General features: G+C 32.0%; 1 protein-coding gene across 1 annotated transcript; it reads left to right on the top strand.

Annotated features, from left to right (window-relative positions):
- The first annotated feature begins 840 nt into the window (after positions 1–840).
- LOC127715982 (nucleotidyltransferase MB21D2-like) lies at positions 841–4,628 on the top strand. Its single transcript, XM_052222084.1, has 3 exons — positions 841–1,054; positions 1,097–1,366; positions 4,582–4,628. Exons 1-3 carry the CDS (start codon positions 841–843, stop codon positions 4,626–4,628), a joined length of 531 nt encoding a protein of 176 aa, XP_052078044.1.
- Positions 4,629–17,444: the final 12,816 nt, after the last annotated feature.

The raw sequence follows: 17,444 nt of genomic DNA, 5'->3' as shown, positions 1-17,444 counted from the left end.
CAAGATATACCTATCCTACTGGAGCACCTGAGAACCCCCAAAATGATGTTTTGGTGTGTGTTGCTCAGGATTAAGTGTATATGTCGTACTTTGTATAGGCTATTGTTTGTTTATTGATCGCTTTTCAAGTGTTTTTTCCCTTGGCGTTGTCAGTTTATCTTCGACTTGTGAGTTTGACTATTCCTTCAGTATCTTCTTCCTTTCTTTTGAAATGGTTTAAAGCAATTTGTTATTACAATCAACAGAGTCAAAGCAAAAACTCAGCCATTTTAAGATAAATTGAGATTGTAACAACTCATTGAAGGTTAATTGCAATAGTAGTTCTATGTTAACATCAATATGGTGAACAAAGTATTTCATTCCCTATGATAAATATCATTTTATTGATTTCATGTTTATTTCAGACATAGAAACAAAAACCATATCATTAGCATTGTATCGTTATATGTGTCAGAACATAGTTGGAACAAAGAATCATGTTAAAACACTAAGACTGACGAATACAGTCAGGGATAATATGAACAACAACAATATTTTAACCTGTATCACAAGTGGAAGTTCTGGTGAAGAACTTGAGATGAGAGGAAGTGATTTGGATATAATGTATGTAAGTAAAGAAATGGAGGTTTATGAAAACATTCAAACGAATTACAATTCAAATTTCATATATTTGAACATGTAGAACAAATGAATCGTCAATTTCTATGGAAGTTCTTTGAGGAACTTAATGGAAAACAATATTTCTCTAGCGCATTATATAAACAACCGCTCTTGGGTAATACAGAAAGAGTAGTTCATGAGCCATGTATATCTGACAAAGAAGGGACGTTTGACCATGCCATGTGCTTACATTGTACAACATGGATATCACAAGCATCACAGTGGATAACAAGATCCAATAACTCATGGCCAAGTTATAATGTCAAACAAAGTATTTTAAAGCACGGAGTACTTTTTGTACCAATAGGAGTTAAGGGATCACCAAAAGAGGATATAGAATGGCGTATTTCTTTTTCTGTTGGTGAAAAATTTCTAATAAATACTTTAACACACACTCAATTAATATGATATGCCCTACAGAAAATTCTTTTGAAAGATATAATAGGAATCTACACCGAATGTGAAAATTTACTATGTTCATATTTCTTGAAAACAATTATTTTCTGGATATCAGAGGAATTACCACAATCAATATGGAAACCAGAAAATCTTATACATTGTTTCATGCGATGTTTTCGCAGACTGATATATTCTGTTGACTATTCAGTTTGTTTACATTACTTCATTCCAGAGAACAACATGTTTGAGAACAAAATAGAGGGACGCGCTCGCGAAATACTGTTAGAGAAACTTTATACCCTGCATAGTTGCGGATGGCGATGCATATTATTTTCAGCTCAATTATCTAACTTTCGTGTATCAATGTGGATGGATCACATCGAAGCACATACATTGCATACTATCGAGGTTGGAAAAACAAGTTATTCCGTCTTATTCTGTTGGGCAAATATTTCGTCTTTTGTCATCAAATGGAACACTAATACATACAAAAGAGGAATACACCAGATAGTTTCCTGTTACCAATCATCACTTAATAAATACATATATATACATACTACTTGTCATTGTGGTGTCAAAAACATTCGCAGACTATTCCATTGCACAGTACGATAAGTAGTAAAAAACACCAATACAAACAGTATAATTCCTGTCTTTGTATTCTGCTACAAAATAATCATCATGACGCTGTCTCTGGATGGCTAATGTTAGCTTCGCTTTTCTATAAGACAAAACAATACAATAAGTCATTACACATCATCAAGTATTCTTTATCGAAATGTACTCCCGAAAAACTGTACCGATTCATAGATTTTTCGGATATTTATTACCGATAGCTCAACCTAAAATTAATCCAGAAGATAAGTATTGTTGGATTATGGAAAATAATGCTTGTAGATGACATAAAATTTGGAAGCAAGTCTTAGTTAATACCAGATGAACTACAAAAGGAAGTAGAAAATTCAAATTGTGTTATTTCGTCAATAGCGTGTGCTTATTTTCTAAATTTTCTTTGCCATTTTCGTCTCAATAATATCAGACAATGTAAGATTTTCCTGCAGGATTTTCAACTGGTTATATCAGAAAGTTATTTCACCAAAAAAAATGTGATAAAAGCTAGAGCCTACACACTTCTTGGTGTTGCTTTCCAGTTATTAGGGGACACTGCATCCGCTCGACAAGCATTCATACGGTCAGTTGCAATTAATCCGGATCACATTTCTAATACTTCTGTAAAGAGACTTTCATTATTGAATTCGTTGTGATATTTGTGCATTCAGTTGAACTACTGGTAAAAGGACGTTAAACATATTTTACAGACATGTGTTTCGCTCAAGTGGATTTTTTTGTCGAGCCTGCTACTTTTGTTGCAGAAAGCTCGGCTTCAGGATAGTGATCCGGCGGCGGCGGCGGCGGTGGCGGCGTTAGCTTACTTCTTGAAAGCTTTATATTTTAGAAGGTAGGAGACCTGGATGCTTCATACTTTGTATATAGATGCCTCATGTTACGAAGTTTCCGTCAGTCACATGTCCAATGTCCTTGACCTCATTTTCATGGTTCAGTGACTACTTGAAAAAAAAGTTAAGATTTTTTGTAATGTTACATTCTCTCTTATTAGAAGTAATAGGATAACTATATTTGGTATGTGCGTACCTTGCAAGGTCCTCATGTCCGTCAGACAGTTTTCACTTGACCTCGACCTCATTTCATGGATCAGTGAACAAGGTTAAGTTTTGGTGGTCAAGTCCATATCTCAGATACTATAAGCAATAGGTCTAGTATATTCGGTGTATGGAAGGACTGTAAGGTGTACATGTCCAACTGGTAGGTGTCATCTGACCTTGACCTCATTTTCATGGTTCAGTGGTAATAGTTAAGTATTTGTGTTTTGGTCTGTTTTTCTTATACTGTATGCAATAGGTCTACTATATTTGGTGTATGGAATAATTGTAAGGTGTACATGTCTAGCTGGCAGGTGTCATCTGACCTTGACCTCATTTTCATGGTTCAGTGGTCAAAGTTAAGTTTTTGAGTTTTGGTCTTTTTTTCTAATACTATATGCAATAGGTCAACTATATTTGGTGTATGGAAATATTTTATGATCTATATGTCAGTCCTGCAGGTTTTATTTGATCTTGACCTCATTTTCATGGTTCATTGCTCAGTGTTAATTTTTTGTGTTTTGGTCTATTTATCTTTATTCATAAGCAATAGGTAAACTATATTTGTTGTATGGAAGAATTGTTAGCTGTACATGTCTGTCTGGCATGGTTCATCCGACCTTGACCTCATTTGCATGGTTCATCGGTCAATGTTTAGTTTTCTTGGTTAATGTTAAGTTTATGTGACAGTTGTAATAAAGCTTTATATTTAGGACTATCAACATAGTATCAATAATTAGTAAAGAAGGCGAGACATTTCAGTGTGTGCACTCTTGTGTTTTCTAGAATTTGGTTTTTATATAAACCATCTAGAACTAGACTGTTACTGGGAAGTGCAAGGATACTGTGTGTTGTAACCAAAGATTCATTTAATGAAGCGAGAACTTTTGACGCGTTAGATCATTTGTATTCACCCATTCTACCGGTTTATCCGGGTCATCTCAGTAATTAAACTTCTGTATGACTACAGAACATGCTGGGACATAGTCTGATGAGTCTTATGTAGACGAAACGCGCGTCTGGCGTATTAAATTATAATCCTGGTACCTTTGATAACTATTTACACCACTGGGTCGATGCCACTGCTGGTGGACGTTTCGTCCCCGAGGGTATCACCAGCCCAGTAGTCAGCACCTCGGTGTTGACATGAATATCAATTATGTGGTCATTTTTATAAATTTCCTGTTACAAACCAAAATTTTTCGAAAAACTAAGGATTTTTTATCCAAGGAATAGATTACCTTAGCCGTATTTGGCACAACTTTTTGGAATTTTGGGTCCTCAATACTCCTCAATTTTGTACTTGTTTGGCTTTATAACTATTTTGATCTGCACGTCACTGATGAGTTTATGTAGACGAAACCGCGTCTGGCGTATTGAATTATAATCCTGGTACCTATGATAACTAATTATGCTGAGTATTTTTTGTAGGTCTGAGATGCTGGGCATTAAGGTCCATGATCAGACCACCTGTTATGATTCAAGGGTAATAAATTGTCAGGTATTCATTAAAGGATAATGAAGTTACAACAGGGATTTAAAAACATAAAATTACAGGTAAAATCTATGGAAATGAATTTGAAACAATTAAAGTATATTAGTTACAATATTATTGGTAATCTATATATGTTAATCATTTTTATGTTTTACTTCAAGACTTAATTTTCTGGCACTTGTATTTTAATTTATAAAATGACTGTTCTATTCAATGTATATATTATGATGATTGTATTACATGTATTACAAGTGGTGAGACTTTAATAAAATATTGAATCTGAATCTTTAATTTTACTGGACATTTGTTTCATTCATTGACCTGTTTTAATCTTATATAAAAATACAGTATTTAATTAAACTACAGTTTATGATGAGACAAAAGTCACAGATAATTGGCTAACTATTGTTTGAACATGTTGAACACGAAAGAGGAAATCATTCAAATAATTTTTTTTATGAAAATGGTTCATTGTTGGAAATTGTTCATTTCATATCATTATCAAATGAATAACTATCAAATTTTAATATCCATAGACATCAAGAAGCAAATACTTTATGACAGTCTGTTTTCATAACAATGGTGTGACCATTATTTTTTTTTTTACAATAATAAACAAAATTGAAAAAAATGTATTATTATACAAGAAAATTTAAAAAATAATTTGGAACATACATCTTTTGTTTGTTAAAGAAAAAGTATCACAAAACAGAGATGAGAGTGTTTGTCTTGTGGCTTTCTGTCCTACATTTGTTAAACTAATAATCTTAAACAGCGAAGAAAAAGATGTAAATAAAACAAATGTGAAATAATGAAAAATATATCTAGACTTGACTTCTAATTTTATTATTTTTCATGTGATTTATTTTAATTTTGAAATAAAAAGGGATAACTGAAATTGCAAATTTTGTCACACTGTACAACAACAAATGTTTTTTTTTTCTTTATTTTATAAAATTTATTTTTCTTATAACCTTCAACCATGGCATTTCTATTTGATTTTTTTACAAAATGAATATAATTTAATTGATTATAATTTTCAGCATTTATTATAATAATGAATAATAATTAAATAAAGATTGCATTTACTTTTGATTTAGATCATATAATTTTTGAACATGTACACTTTATTCGAATCTTCCATTATTATACAAAAGACATATTGTCATTTCCTGTTTTATTTATTTTTCTTATCCAAAGTTCACCTGTAAAACAAAGGTAAATATGAACCTTTGCAGGTACAAAATATAAAACAAAAATTGTCAATCTGTGGCAGTAAAATTACACAATTAGATGACCACCTGTTAATTGGCCCAGCAAATTGCAATATTTCACTTCCCTATCAGTCCATGGTTTATGACCCCCAATAAATGCCTGAAATCCTATGTCAGACATAGGGGATGCTGATGATTAATCAGACTATGTCCAGGTATGTACTGTAGCCTGATAATACTGACCAGAAGTTATCTTATTTGTCTTAATCTCGGCTTATGAGTTTGATTGCTCCTTTCGGATTTTGTTCTTTTTCCAGTTATGATGCACGAGTCTCATTTAGGAACCGTGCAATATTTATCAGGCAGGTGGGACCGGTGCAAATTTAGTTAAAGATAAAAAAAAAAAATTGAATGTCCTATTCTGATATGGGCTGTAAAAACTCAATGTCCTATAACTTGCATGGAAAAAAAAGAATGTTTCCTATTACAGTAACACTGCAAACTGCAGAGAGACTGAAAAACCATATAATTGTGACTGGTCGAGCACCGTGAATGAGATTTGACATAACTCGACGTAATCTCAACTGTACTTAAACTTAGTCTCAACTTAACTTTATAAGTTTAATTGAGTACTTGATTATCTTGGTATAATCAGAATATGGTCTCAACAAAATGCTCGTCCAGTCTTGACGCAGTTTTGTCTCTTGACCAGTCTCGGCCAGTCTCAACCTGTCCTGACTTTTTATGTAAGTTTCGATTGGTCTGAATCAGCCAATCTATCTCAATTATATATTGATCTTACAAAATTCCAGGTTATCTCATAGTTCGGTTCATTGCTGTCAATTTTAAGGAAATAATTGATAGGTGAAAAAATCTTTGACTAAATTCAGATAGTGACCTTTAAAAATTTCTATACATTTTTCAAATCAACTTGGATTTTCATTTAACTCTACAGCATTCTCAATTATATATTGATTTAACAGAATGCCAGGTTGTTTTGTAGTTGTATTTATATTGATCTTACAAAACGACATTTGGTAGCTTAATTTATTGCTTTCAAATTTATTGATTTAATTAATACGTATAAAAAGCTAGAATTTTCAGTTTAGGCTACTTCAGATAGTCACCTTTAAAATTTGAATAACTTTTCCAAATCAACTTGCATTTTCATACAACTCTACAGCTGTCTCAATTTTATATTGATATTACAAAATCCAGGTTATTAGGTAATTTGGTTTATTTTTGTCAAATTCTATGATTTAATTAGAAGGTAAAAAAAGCTACAATTTTCAGTTTCGACTCATTATAGTCAAAACATGTCTGCCTTTGCTTTAAAAAGATCATAATTTCTTTCTTGAAAACTAGAATAGATAAAGTAACATTGTATATTTGAAATATAAACATGCTCTGTTATTAAGACAATGATTGGTAATTCAGTATATGATAATATGCTTACTAGTGTAAGAGTTATTGTCCCTAATGTCAAATTTTGCCTTAATTCTAAATTAATAGGTTATTTTGAAAATTGTATACATTTACATGTATATTAAAGGTAGCTGACAAATATGTAAATTGCAAATATTTTCTTGAAGATAAGAATTTTCAATGTCCATTTGTATTTTGTCTGTTAACTGTTAAAAATTACTTAATACATATGGATATGAAAATATCATGTATGTCCATGATATGAATATATTAAAAATGATGATTTAAGCTAAAAAGTAAAGAGCTTATATGTCATACTTGAACATTAATAAAATTTGCCGATCAAACTCTTACTACAGTAAATATCATCTAAGTGTGTTACAGTAACCTATTATAAAGCACATGTTTACTTCTCCAGCAAAAATGTTCAGCAAAGTAAGATCTACAAATAAGTTAATATGACCAAAATTGTCAAATGTGTCCTTAAGGAGTTATTGCCCTTTAAAGACAATTTTTCACAGTTTGCTAACTTTAAAAAATCTTCTCCTTCTGAAAAGAATAACCAGTTTTTAGCTCACCGTTCCGAAGGAACTGTGAGCTTTAGCCATCACTTGGCGTCCGTCGTCGTCCGTCGTCGTCCGTCGTCGTCCGTCGTCGTCGTCGTCCGTCTGATGTAAACTATTTCAAACATCTTCTTCTCTGAAACTACTGAACCAATTTCAACCACACTTAAGCTGAATGATCCTTAGGGTATCTAAAATGAAGTTTGTGTTTTATTTTGTGTTTCGTCAAAAAACATGGCCGCCATGGCTAAACATAGAACATAGGGGTAAAATGCAGTTTTTGGCTTATATCTCAAAAACCAAAGCAGTAAGAGCAAATCTGACATCGAGTAAAAGTGTTCAGAAGGTAAAGTTCTATCAGCCCTGAAATTTTCGGATGAATATAATAACCCATTGTTGGGTTGCTGCCACTTAATTTGTAATTTTAAGGAAATTTTGCAATATCTTGAATAGTATTAATGATAAAGATAAACTGTAAACAGCAAATATGTTCGGCAAAGTAAGATTTTCAAATAAGTTAATATGACCAAAATTGTCAATTGACCCTTTAAGGAGTATTGCCCTTTAAGGACAATTTTACACAATTTGCTTATCATGTTTTCTAACTAAAAAATCTTCTTCTCTGAAACTACTGAACCAATTTAAACCAAATTTAAGCTGAATGATCCTTAGGGTATCTAGAATAAAGATTGTGTTTTATTTACTGTTTCGTCAAAAAACATGGCCGCCATGGCTAAAATTAGAACATAAGGGTAAAATGCAGTTTTTGGATTATATCTAAAAAACCAAAGGAGTTAGAACAAATCTGACAGGGGTATAAGTGTTCATTAGGTGAAGTTCTATCAGCCCTGAAAATTTCAGATGTTGGGTTGCTGCCACTTAATTGGTAATTTAAAGGAAATTTTGCAGTTTTTGGTTATTATCTTGAATAGTATTTAATTTAATGATAAAGATAAACTGTAAACAGCAAATATGTTCAGCAAAGTAAGATCTACAAATAAGTTAATATGACCAAAATTGTCAATTGACTCTTTAAGGAGTATTGCCCTTTGAGGGCAATTTTACACAATTTGTTTATCATGTTTTCTAACTTTAAAAATCTTCTCCTCTGAAACCACTGAACCAATTCCAACCAAACTTAAGCTGAATGATTCTTAAAATAAAGTTTATGTTTTGTTTTCTGTTTCGTCAAAAAACATGGCCGCCATGGCTAAAATTAGAACATAAGGGTAAAATGCAGTTTTTGGCTTATATATCTCAAACACTTAGAGCAAATCTGATGAGAGATAAAAATGTTCATTAGGCCAAGTTGTATCAGCCATGAAATTTTCAGATGAATCTAACTGTCCATTGTTGGATTGCTGCCACTAAATTGGTAATTTTAAGGATTATGCAGTTTTTGGTTATTATCTTGAATATTATTAGTGAAAAAGATAAACTGTGAACAGCAAAAATGTTAGGCAAAGTAAGATCTACAAAAAAGTTAATATGACCAAAATTGTCAAATGTGTCCTTAAGGAGTTATTGCCCTTTAAAGACAATTTTTCACAGTTTGCTAACTTTAAAAAATCTTCTCCTTTGAAACTGCTGAATCAATTTCAGCCAAACTTGGGCTGAATGAGTTTCAAAGTATCTAGTACAAATTTTTTATTTTATTTTCTTGTACATCAAGAAACAAAGCCACTATGGCTAAAATGGAACATAGGGGTAAAACTTATTTCTTTGCTTTTGAAGAAAATATGACAGATACATAGAAAATCTCAATGGAATTTTTAAGCCACTCATTAATATAATTATATTAAAAAGCATAAATAATCATTGATGAAAGATTTAAGCGAAAAATTACAGATGAGCGATTCAGGCTCTTGAGAGTCTCTTGTTTTTAATACAAAGGTAGCTGATTTGCTCTGGATACTTTGGTTCTTTAAAAAAACAAATTGCCAACATGATATAGAAGAGTGCTGAAAGTGGCACACACAATTAATCAGAATTTCAAATGACCTATCATTAGTCAGTATTGGCAAAAACAAAGTATATATTCTATACTGAAACATAAATGTGATAGAAGAATATAATACATCCAAAGAAAAAGAGGTGCACCAACAGAAAATAGAAACTGCAATCTTACTGTTAATTTCATCGGATCTCATAATTTTAACTCTTACCAGAATTTTTACGATATCTCACAGTAAAATTCTGAAGATTTTAAGTGTAACTCGAGTTTCAACTAGAACTCTTACTCGAATTAATATTCAAACTCAAAATAAACTCGAACTTTCAGTCAAAATTTAACTGGAACTGGAACTTAATCTCTTATTCTACCTAAAAGGTTTGCCACACTCTTATTTGTCTTCTGATAAAAACTAGAAAAATATATCAACATGTCCACGGAAACACGGATAGATGTAGCAGAACAAGAAAAAAAAACTAGTTATGTGTATTACAATCTTCCGAGGTAGAATATTCTTCAATCTTATCAAAATATACTCGGATCTCTGATTTCTACTATAACGAAATCAGAGATCTTTATATTGATTTTAAGATTGAAGATTCTTAATCTGCAAGCCGAAAATTATTTCTATAATATGGCATGAGGCAAACATTCGTTTTACCCATACAACTTTGAATAATGAGATGACTTCAACTTTGACAATTACTTTATAATAAACTGTTACTGTATGTTTAACGATTCGATAGATTGATAAAAATATCATTGAATAATCAAAATACCTTAAAAAATATTCAAACATGATATTATATTTTGCAGTGAAAAGGATAAATTCAACCAAATACAAGCGTTGCAAGAAATGCTGTTATGCCAGCAACGTCGTTCCATAACGTTAACAGAAAAAGTTATTGTTCCCGCCAAAATCCGATAATAAGATTATTTCCGTTTTAGCAGATTTAAAACATCGGTGACTCCACTTTTTTATTAATGCTTTTAAAATCTTCCCTGAAGCTGCAACTTATGCAGAAGTTTAAAGGTAAAAACATTAGTAGAGAGTAGATTTTTTTTTATTTCAAGAAAAATCTATAAAAAATAGCAATTAAGAATAGCGGGAAATGTTCAAAGGCCTTGAAATATAAGGAAACTGAGACAAACAAATGTTTATAAGGTACAGGTAACATTTGACTGTTTTTGTTATCCTAGTTAAAAATCATTTTTTTCAATAATTTTGCCTTTTTTTAGCAACTTACAGCGTTTTTCTATATTTCGGTATAACGCAATTCTTTAAGTTTTGATGACGTCGAAAACAACATCGGTGACCCCAATTTTTGTTCGCCTAAAATGTCGTTATAAAAATGATCTGTCTACATGCAAAATTTCAATAAAGTATAGATAGTGTTATTTCCCTTTAAGGTAATCATGTGTAAATGTAGAAAATATGAATAAACAATTGCCACGTGTTGATTGTGCAATAAGTATTTACCCCCAAAGCATACGACGATATGTAGTTACAATTTCAAAGTTCAAAATCAACTAATTGGAAGTTCCTGGGTATGGTTTTCGAGCAAATGTTGGAATGTCAACGATTAATTTCTGTTCAAACTTCGCGAAATTCGAAAACAATGGACACAACAATTTTACACCTCTACACTGAAGAGAGTTGAAGTGGTACCATTGGTCGAGAATGATGTAGTCGGAACGGGCATGACTTTTATGTACCGGCAGATGGCGCAGCATTGTAATCACAAATGTTGGCTTAATCTGCCAAGGGTAAAGAAGAAGGGACTGGATCGTAAAACTTCTGTGTAATAATAGACATGTTCACCATAAACCGAAACCAAAAATAGTAGTGAGGTAAATGGTAAAAAAATATAATGTTTAATTAACTCAACCCTTTTTACTCTATTATATTGACTGACATTTGAATACACTAGATGGAGTATAACTTCAATTCAATTGGCACAACTTTTTGGAATTTTGGATCCTAAATGCTCTTCAACTTTGTACTTGTTTGGCTTTCTAACTATTTTGATCTGAGCGTCACTGATGAGTCTTATGAAGACGAAACGCGCGTATAGCGTATCAAATTATAAGCCTTGTACCTTTGATAAATATATTCAATTTAACAATTTACATTAATCTAGCAAAAAAACAAAGTTAAATTCAACGAGTATTAAATACACTAATGCAAGTTATATACAATTAAAATGTGGATACAAATTTATTAATGATGTACATTATTCATGAAGCAAGTTTCGTCGAATGGAATGAACTGTACATAGTTCTACAATATGTGCAATATTGTTCCGACAATATGTAAAAAACAAGAGAGAACCTTTAATTTACAGATGAACCAAAACAAATACTTCTAAAGGCAAACATTTTTATGTCAGTATAAATAAACGATATTCTTAATATTCCAGTTGCTTCCTCGGTCCATTTATCCATCAAGAGTACATAATTTTAATGAAATATATATTTGATAGTCATGAGAGCGCTATGCAGAATAAGCCAAAGGAATAAAGAAGTGGTACTTATAAGCTGACAAAATAAACATTTTATGGTTTTGATTTGTTAACCTACATTTGAACAAATGGCTTTGATGTTTGATGTTAGCAATACTTTAGTTCACAAAGATATTGATGAAATTGGGCCAATTCTTCATCACGCCTACAGATCAATGATCACGTGGAATTCATCTGATGAATTGGAATCTATGCAGGGTGATTGGCCAGAATTGGAAGAATCAGTTGGATACATTGATGGCACCTCCCACAGAATAAATCGCCCAACCGAAAACCAGGCATTGTTTTATAGTGGACATGTTCATATACACTGTATTTATACGCAAGTTATAATAGACAAAGGAAACAAAATAAGATACATCAATTCTGGTTTCCTAGGTCATAACAATGACGCGATGACTTACAGCTTGATAGATGCGATTGGTCTATGCGAGATATTACCGTTTCCTCGTGATTCTTACTTAATTGGCGATACAGGTATACTCATCAGAACATCCTATTGCAACACCATATACTGTAAGGCATCTACGCAATCAAAATGCAATAATCCGCAATCAACGCAACATTGTCAATGAAAAGATTCGTGCAAGAAGATTTTATGTAGAACATTCCATGAGACGTATCAAAATTTGTGAAATAATAGGTTCTTTTTATAGACATAGTCGGAACGATATTGCGGCTATTGTAGAACTATGTATAGCTCTTTACCTACGACGAAACCTGCTTTATGATAAATGTACATGATAAATAAATTGTCTATAACTTGCATTAGTGTATTTAATAATGATTGAATTAAACTCAGCTTTTTTGATTGATTCACGTGAATTGATTAATTGAAGTAATATTTCATCTAGTGTATTCATATTTCAAACAATGTAATGGAGTGAAAGGTTTGAGTTAATTGACATAACATTAATATTCACCATTTACCTCACTACTATTTTTGGTTTCGGTATCGGTTTCGGTTTCGGTATCGGCTTATGGTGAACATGTCTAATAGCAGAAGACTTGAAATGTCCGGATAGCAGTTTACAAAAAAATTTCAAAGCGAATCTCCATTTCCTATCTGGTTATGAGTTAAGGAACTATTGATGCTTCCGAAGGTGTAAAAAAATGTTTCCTACTTTTTGTCGAGCCTGCGATTTTTATCGCAGAAAGCTCGACATAGGGATAGTGATCCGGCGGCTACGGCGGCGGCGGCGGCGGCGGCGTTAGCTAACTTCTTAAAAGCTTTATATTTTAGAAGCTAGAAGACCTGGATGCTTCATACTTTGTATATAGATGCCTTATGTTACGAAGTTTCCGTCTGTCATATGTCCATTGTCCTTGACCTCATTTTCATGGTTCAGTGACTACTTGAAAAAAAAGTCAACATTGTAATGTTAATTTCTTTCTTATTATGAGTAATAGGATAACTATATTTAGTATGTGCGTACCTTGCAAGATCCTCATGTCCGTCAGACAATTTTCATTTGACCTCGACCTCATTTCATGGATCAGTGAACAAGTTTAAGTTTAAGTCAAGTCCATATATCAGATACTATAAGCAGTAGGTCTACTATATTTGGTATATGGAATGATTGTAAGGTGTACATGTCCAACTGGTAGGTGTCATCTGACCTTGACCTCATTTTCATGGTTCAGTGGTCAAAGTAAATTTTTTGAGTTTTGGTCTTTTTTTTCCAATGCTATATGCAATAGGTCAACTATCAATGGAGTATTGAAATATTTTATGATGTACATGTCTGTCTCACAGTTTTTTTTACCTTGACCTCATTTTCACGGTTCATTTCTCAGTGCTAAGTTTTGTGTTTTGGTCTGTTTTTTTCTCACTATAAGCAATATATCAACTATATTTGATGTATGGAAGGATTGTAAGGTGTATATGTCTGTCTGGCAGGTACCATCTGACCTTGACCTCATTTTCATGGTTCATTGATCAATGTTAAGTTTTCATGGTTAAGTTTGTTTCTTAGATACTATAAGCAATAAGTCAACTATATTTAATGCCTAAATTGATTGTAAGGTGTACATGTCTGTCTGGCATGGTTCATCTGACCTTGACCTCATTTTCATGGTTCATTAGTTAATGTTAAGTTTTCTTGTTTAAGACTGTTTCTTAGAAACAATAAGCAATAGGTCAACTATGTTTGGTTTATTGAATGATTGTAAGGTGTACATGTATTTCTCGTTTAGTTTATCTGACCTTGACCTCATTTTCTTGGATCATGTTATGTTTATGTGTTACTTGTAGTAAAGCTTTGTATTTAGGACTATCAACATAAAATCAATGGTTAGTAAAGAAGGCGAGACATTTCAGCGTGTGCACTCTTGTTTTTATTTGTACTTTTCACCTGAGGATATACATGAAATATTGACAGTTTGGAACTTATTGATATTATTGCTCACCAAAATACTGCGTCAAAAAAAAAAAAAAAGGGAAAGGAGAAATATACATATCTAAAAGGGGAAAAGAAACAGAAATAAAAATTGGTCCAAAAACTAGACTCATACATAAAGATAGTTTTCGATTGAATAACTGCTTCTTAGTTTAGTTCAAAAAGCATAACTATACCAGCTCTGTATAATTTGATACGAAAGTTAATCCGGTTTTACTGTTGAGCCTACGACGTCTGTCGTAGAGACTGAGACGTAGAGATAATGATATGGCGGCAGCAGCGTAAACTTTCTTCTTAGAAGCTAAACACTTCAGAAGATGAAGATCTGGATGATTCATACTTTGCATATAGATGCCTTATGCTATGAAGTTTCCATCTGTCATGTGCACATCGTCCTATGCCTCATTTTCATGGTTTAGCGAATTCATGAAAAAAGTTAAGAATTTTTGTAATGTTCATTTCTCTCTTATTATGAGTAATATGATAACTACATTTAGTATATGCGTATCTTGTATGGTCCGTATGCCTGTCAATCAGTTGATATCGACCTCATTCCATGGATCATTGACCAAGGTTAGGTTTTCGTGATCAAGTTCATATCTCCGATACAATTAGCAATAATAGTACTATACCTGTTTTGTAAGGTGTACATCGCTGACTGTCAGGTGTCATCTGAACTTTTTATTATTTTCATGGTTCATTGGTAAATGATAAGTTTCCTGGTTTAGTTTGTTCCTTAGATAATATAAGCAATAGGTTAACTAAGTGTGATGCATGGACTGAGTTTAATATGTACATGACTGTCTGGCATGGTTTATCTGACCTTGACCTCTTTTTTATGGTTTGACCTATTTCTTGTATACTATAACCAATAGGTCAACTATATTCGGTGTATGGCATGAATGTAAAGTGTACATGTATTTCTATCTTGGTTTAACAGACCTTGGCCTCATTTTCTTAGATCATTTTTATGTTAATGTAAAACTTTATATGTAGAAATCTCAGCATAAATTCAATTGTCTGTAAAGCAGACGAGACATTTCAGTGTGTGCACTCCTGTTTTAAAGAAACGGTCAATAAATCTTTCATTTAATGTAGATGAAAACGATTCATTCAGACTTGATGAATATACATTTGGGAAAGGGGGCAACTTTTTAATCCGAGATCATATACATTTGACACATCTCTATTACAGGAATATTAATCACTTCAGATAAAAGTTAAAGTGGGTGTATAATAGATTTTTAGAGTTTGACGAGACCCTAAGATTAAGCAGTCAGTGATATTATTCACTTTGAACTTTTATAATTACCCTTAACAGTTATTTTAAAAATAAGGATCTTTTAAATACAATTGATGCAAATTACTTTAAATTTGTAAATTTCATCTACATATGTGACCATACATTCGTATTTTTCTTGCTTAACATTTTCACAGACGTTTGGTTATAATCTACCCATTAAATAAAACAAAAATATCCTGCTGAAACACAAGTAGCCTTCCAAACACACTTACATTTATTATTGACGCTTCTTGGTAAAAAATTGTTATTTTTTCGTACTATCAAAATATTATTTGGCTTGAACATCTTGAAGATAACCAACTATGAATAAACGGAACCTTTTGAGACTTTAATTCATTCGTTATTTGTAACCCAAAACATTTGCATATATTCCTTACATGATTGTAACGACTAATTATTAAAAAGATGTATAAAATGAGTTATTGAACTAATGTTTTTGTTATTATTATCAAGACACCTTTTATTATCTCAAATGTGATTGATAATTAACATCATGTAATAATAGAATGTAAAAATTTATAAAAACACTTGATGTAGACCAAACCTCTGTTGAAATCCAAAATAACTCAATTTAATTTTGGTTAAACAAATACCTACATTTTTATGTACTATTACGTAATTAAGAAATAACCTGTTTAAGTAACGTCCTTGACTGTTTAGAAAATATTTTAAATGATGTTTTTGAAACCTTACGAAATCAATTAACAAACATCATTAGCACGTATCATATTGTCTAAAAAAGACTATGCTTTAAAAGCAGAACAAAAATACATGGATATCAAATAAATTGTTAGATAAAATGAAAATGAAAATGAAAAAAAGTTGTGAATAAATAAGAAAAAATATATACTGACTGTTAAGAGGATATTTAAGCGAAGATTTTGAAACAGAATAATGAATTATGCAAATATTAACAGCAATAATTGTCCTTTCATAGGTTTAGATAGTTCAGTATAACACAAAACATTACGACAAAAGGGATGATTTTTCTTTCCCTGTTGTTAATTTTCCTTTTTTTGACGGTGATGTTAATTTGGCACCGTCTTATGGTGTTTATATATCACAACTCATTCGCTATGCTCTTGTCTGTAAAGACGTTTTGGATTTCAAAGAGCGTAATCTATGTATAACTAATAAATTATTAAGTCAGGGATTTCGTTACCACAAATTACATTAATCGTTACTAAATTCTTCGATAGATATAAAGATTTGGTGTGCAAGTTTGGCTGTACCTGTAGAAAAACTTCTTTCAAACGGAATAGTACATTCTTAATTTGACGGTGAAGTGTTAACCGAGGCCGGAAATTTAGATACGATCCGGGTAAAGTTATGAATCCTTTAAATAAACTTGCTCTAAAGGGCTACCTATTCAACACTGTAATTACATCTTTGAATATTGTTTTCATTTGTATTAATATTGATTTTGTTATCAGTATATTAAAACCATACTAAATATTGCACATATGTACTTTCACGGTTCGACAATCAGGCAAAACCTATATTTTGGCATTACACAAGGTCATGCCTTTCACTGACTATTAGTGGCGTCTTTATACTAATATCCATTGGATGTTGGATGTGTACTAATTGATATTTTGTAGCATGATTTCTTATATTAGTTGGTATTGGCTTTGAACTAGCTATCAGTAACTGCGAGTACTCTCAGATCTGCACTTAGTGTCTATTTTGTTGCGATGGATGAGGGACGGATATATACCCTGCCATGTCCTTCTGTGTTTTTGTTTGATGTTTTTCTTTGTATCGATCTAATGAGTTAATCTTTTTTCAACTGATTTTTATAGTTTGTTCTCATGTTGTGCTGTTACAGCACTTTCCTAGGTTAGGGAGAGGG

This window comes from Mytilus californianus, unplaced genomic scaffold (assembly GCF_021869535.1).
Source record: "Mytilus californianus isolate M0D057914Y unplaced genomic scaffold, xbMytCali1.0.p SCAF_9, whole genome shotgun sequence".
Classification (NCBI taxonomy): Eukaryota; Metazoa; Mollusca; class Bivalvia; order Mytilida; family Mytilidae; genus Mytilus; species Mytilus californianus.
The sequence above is the reverse complement of the archived record's forward strand: the minus strand, read 5'-3'. Positions and strand labels throughout refer to the sequence as shown.

Bases quoted from the DNA above. Each gene is read 5' to 3' on its own strand.
- LOC127715982 (XM_052222084.1), top strand. From the start codon at position 841: ATGTGCTTACATTGTACAACATGGATATCACAAGCATCACAGTGGATA. The intron at 1,055-1,096 runs CTCAATTAATAT...TTCTTTTGAAAG, and splicing joins AATAAATACTTTAACACACA to ATATAATAGGAATCTACACC. The intron at 1,367-4,581 runs GTTGCGGATGGC...ATTAAACTACAG, and splicing joins GAAACTTTATACCCTGCATA to TTTATGATGAGACAAAAGTC.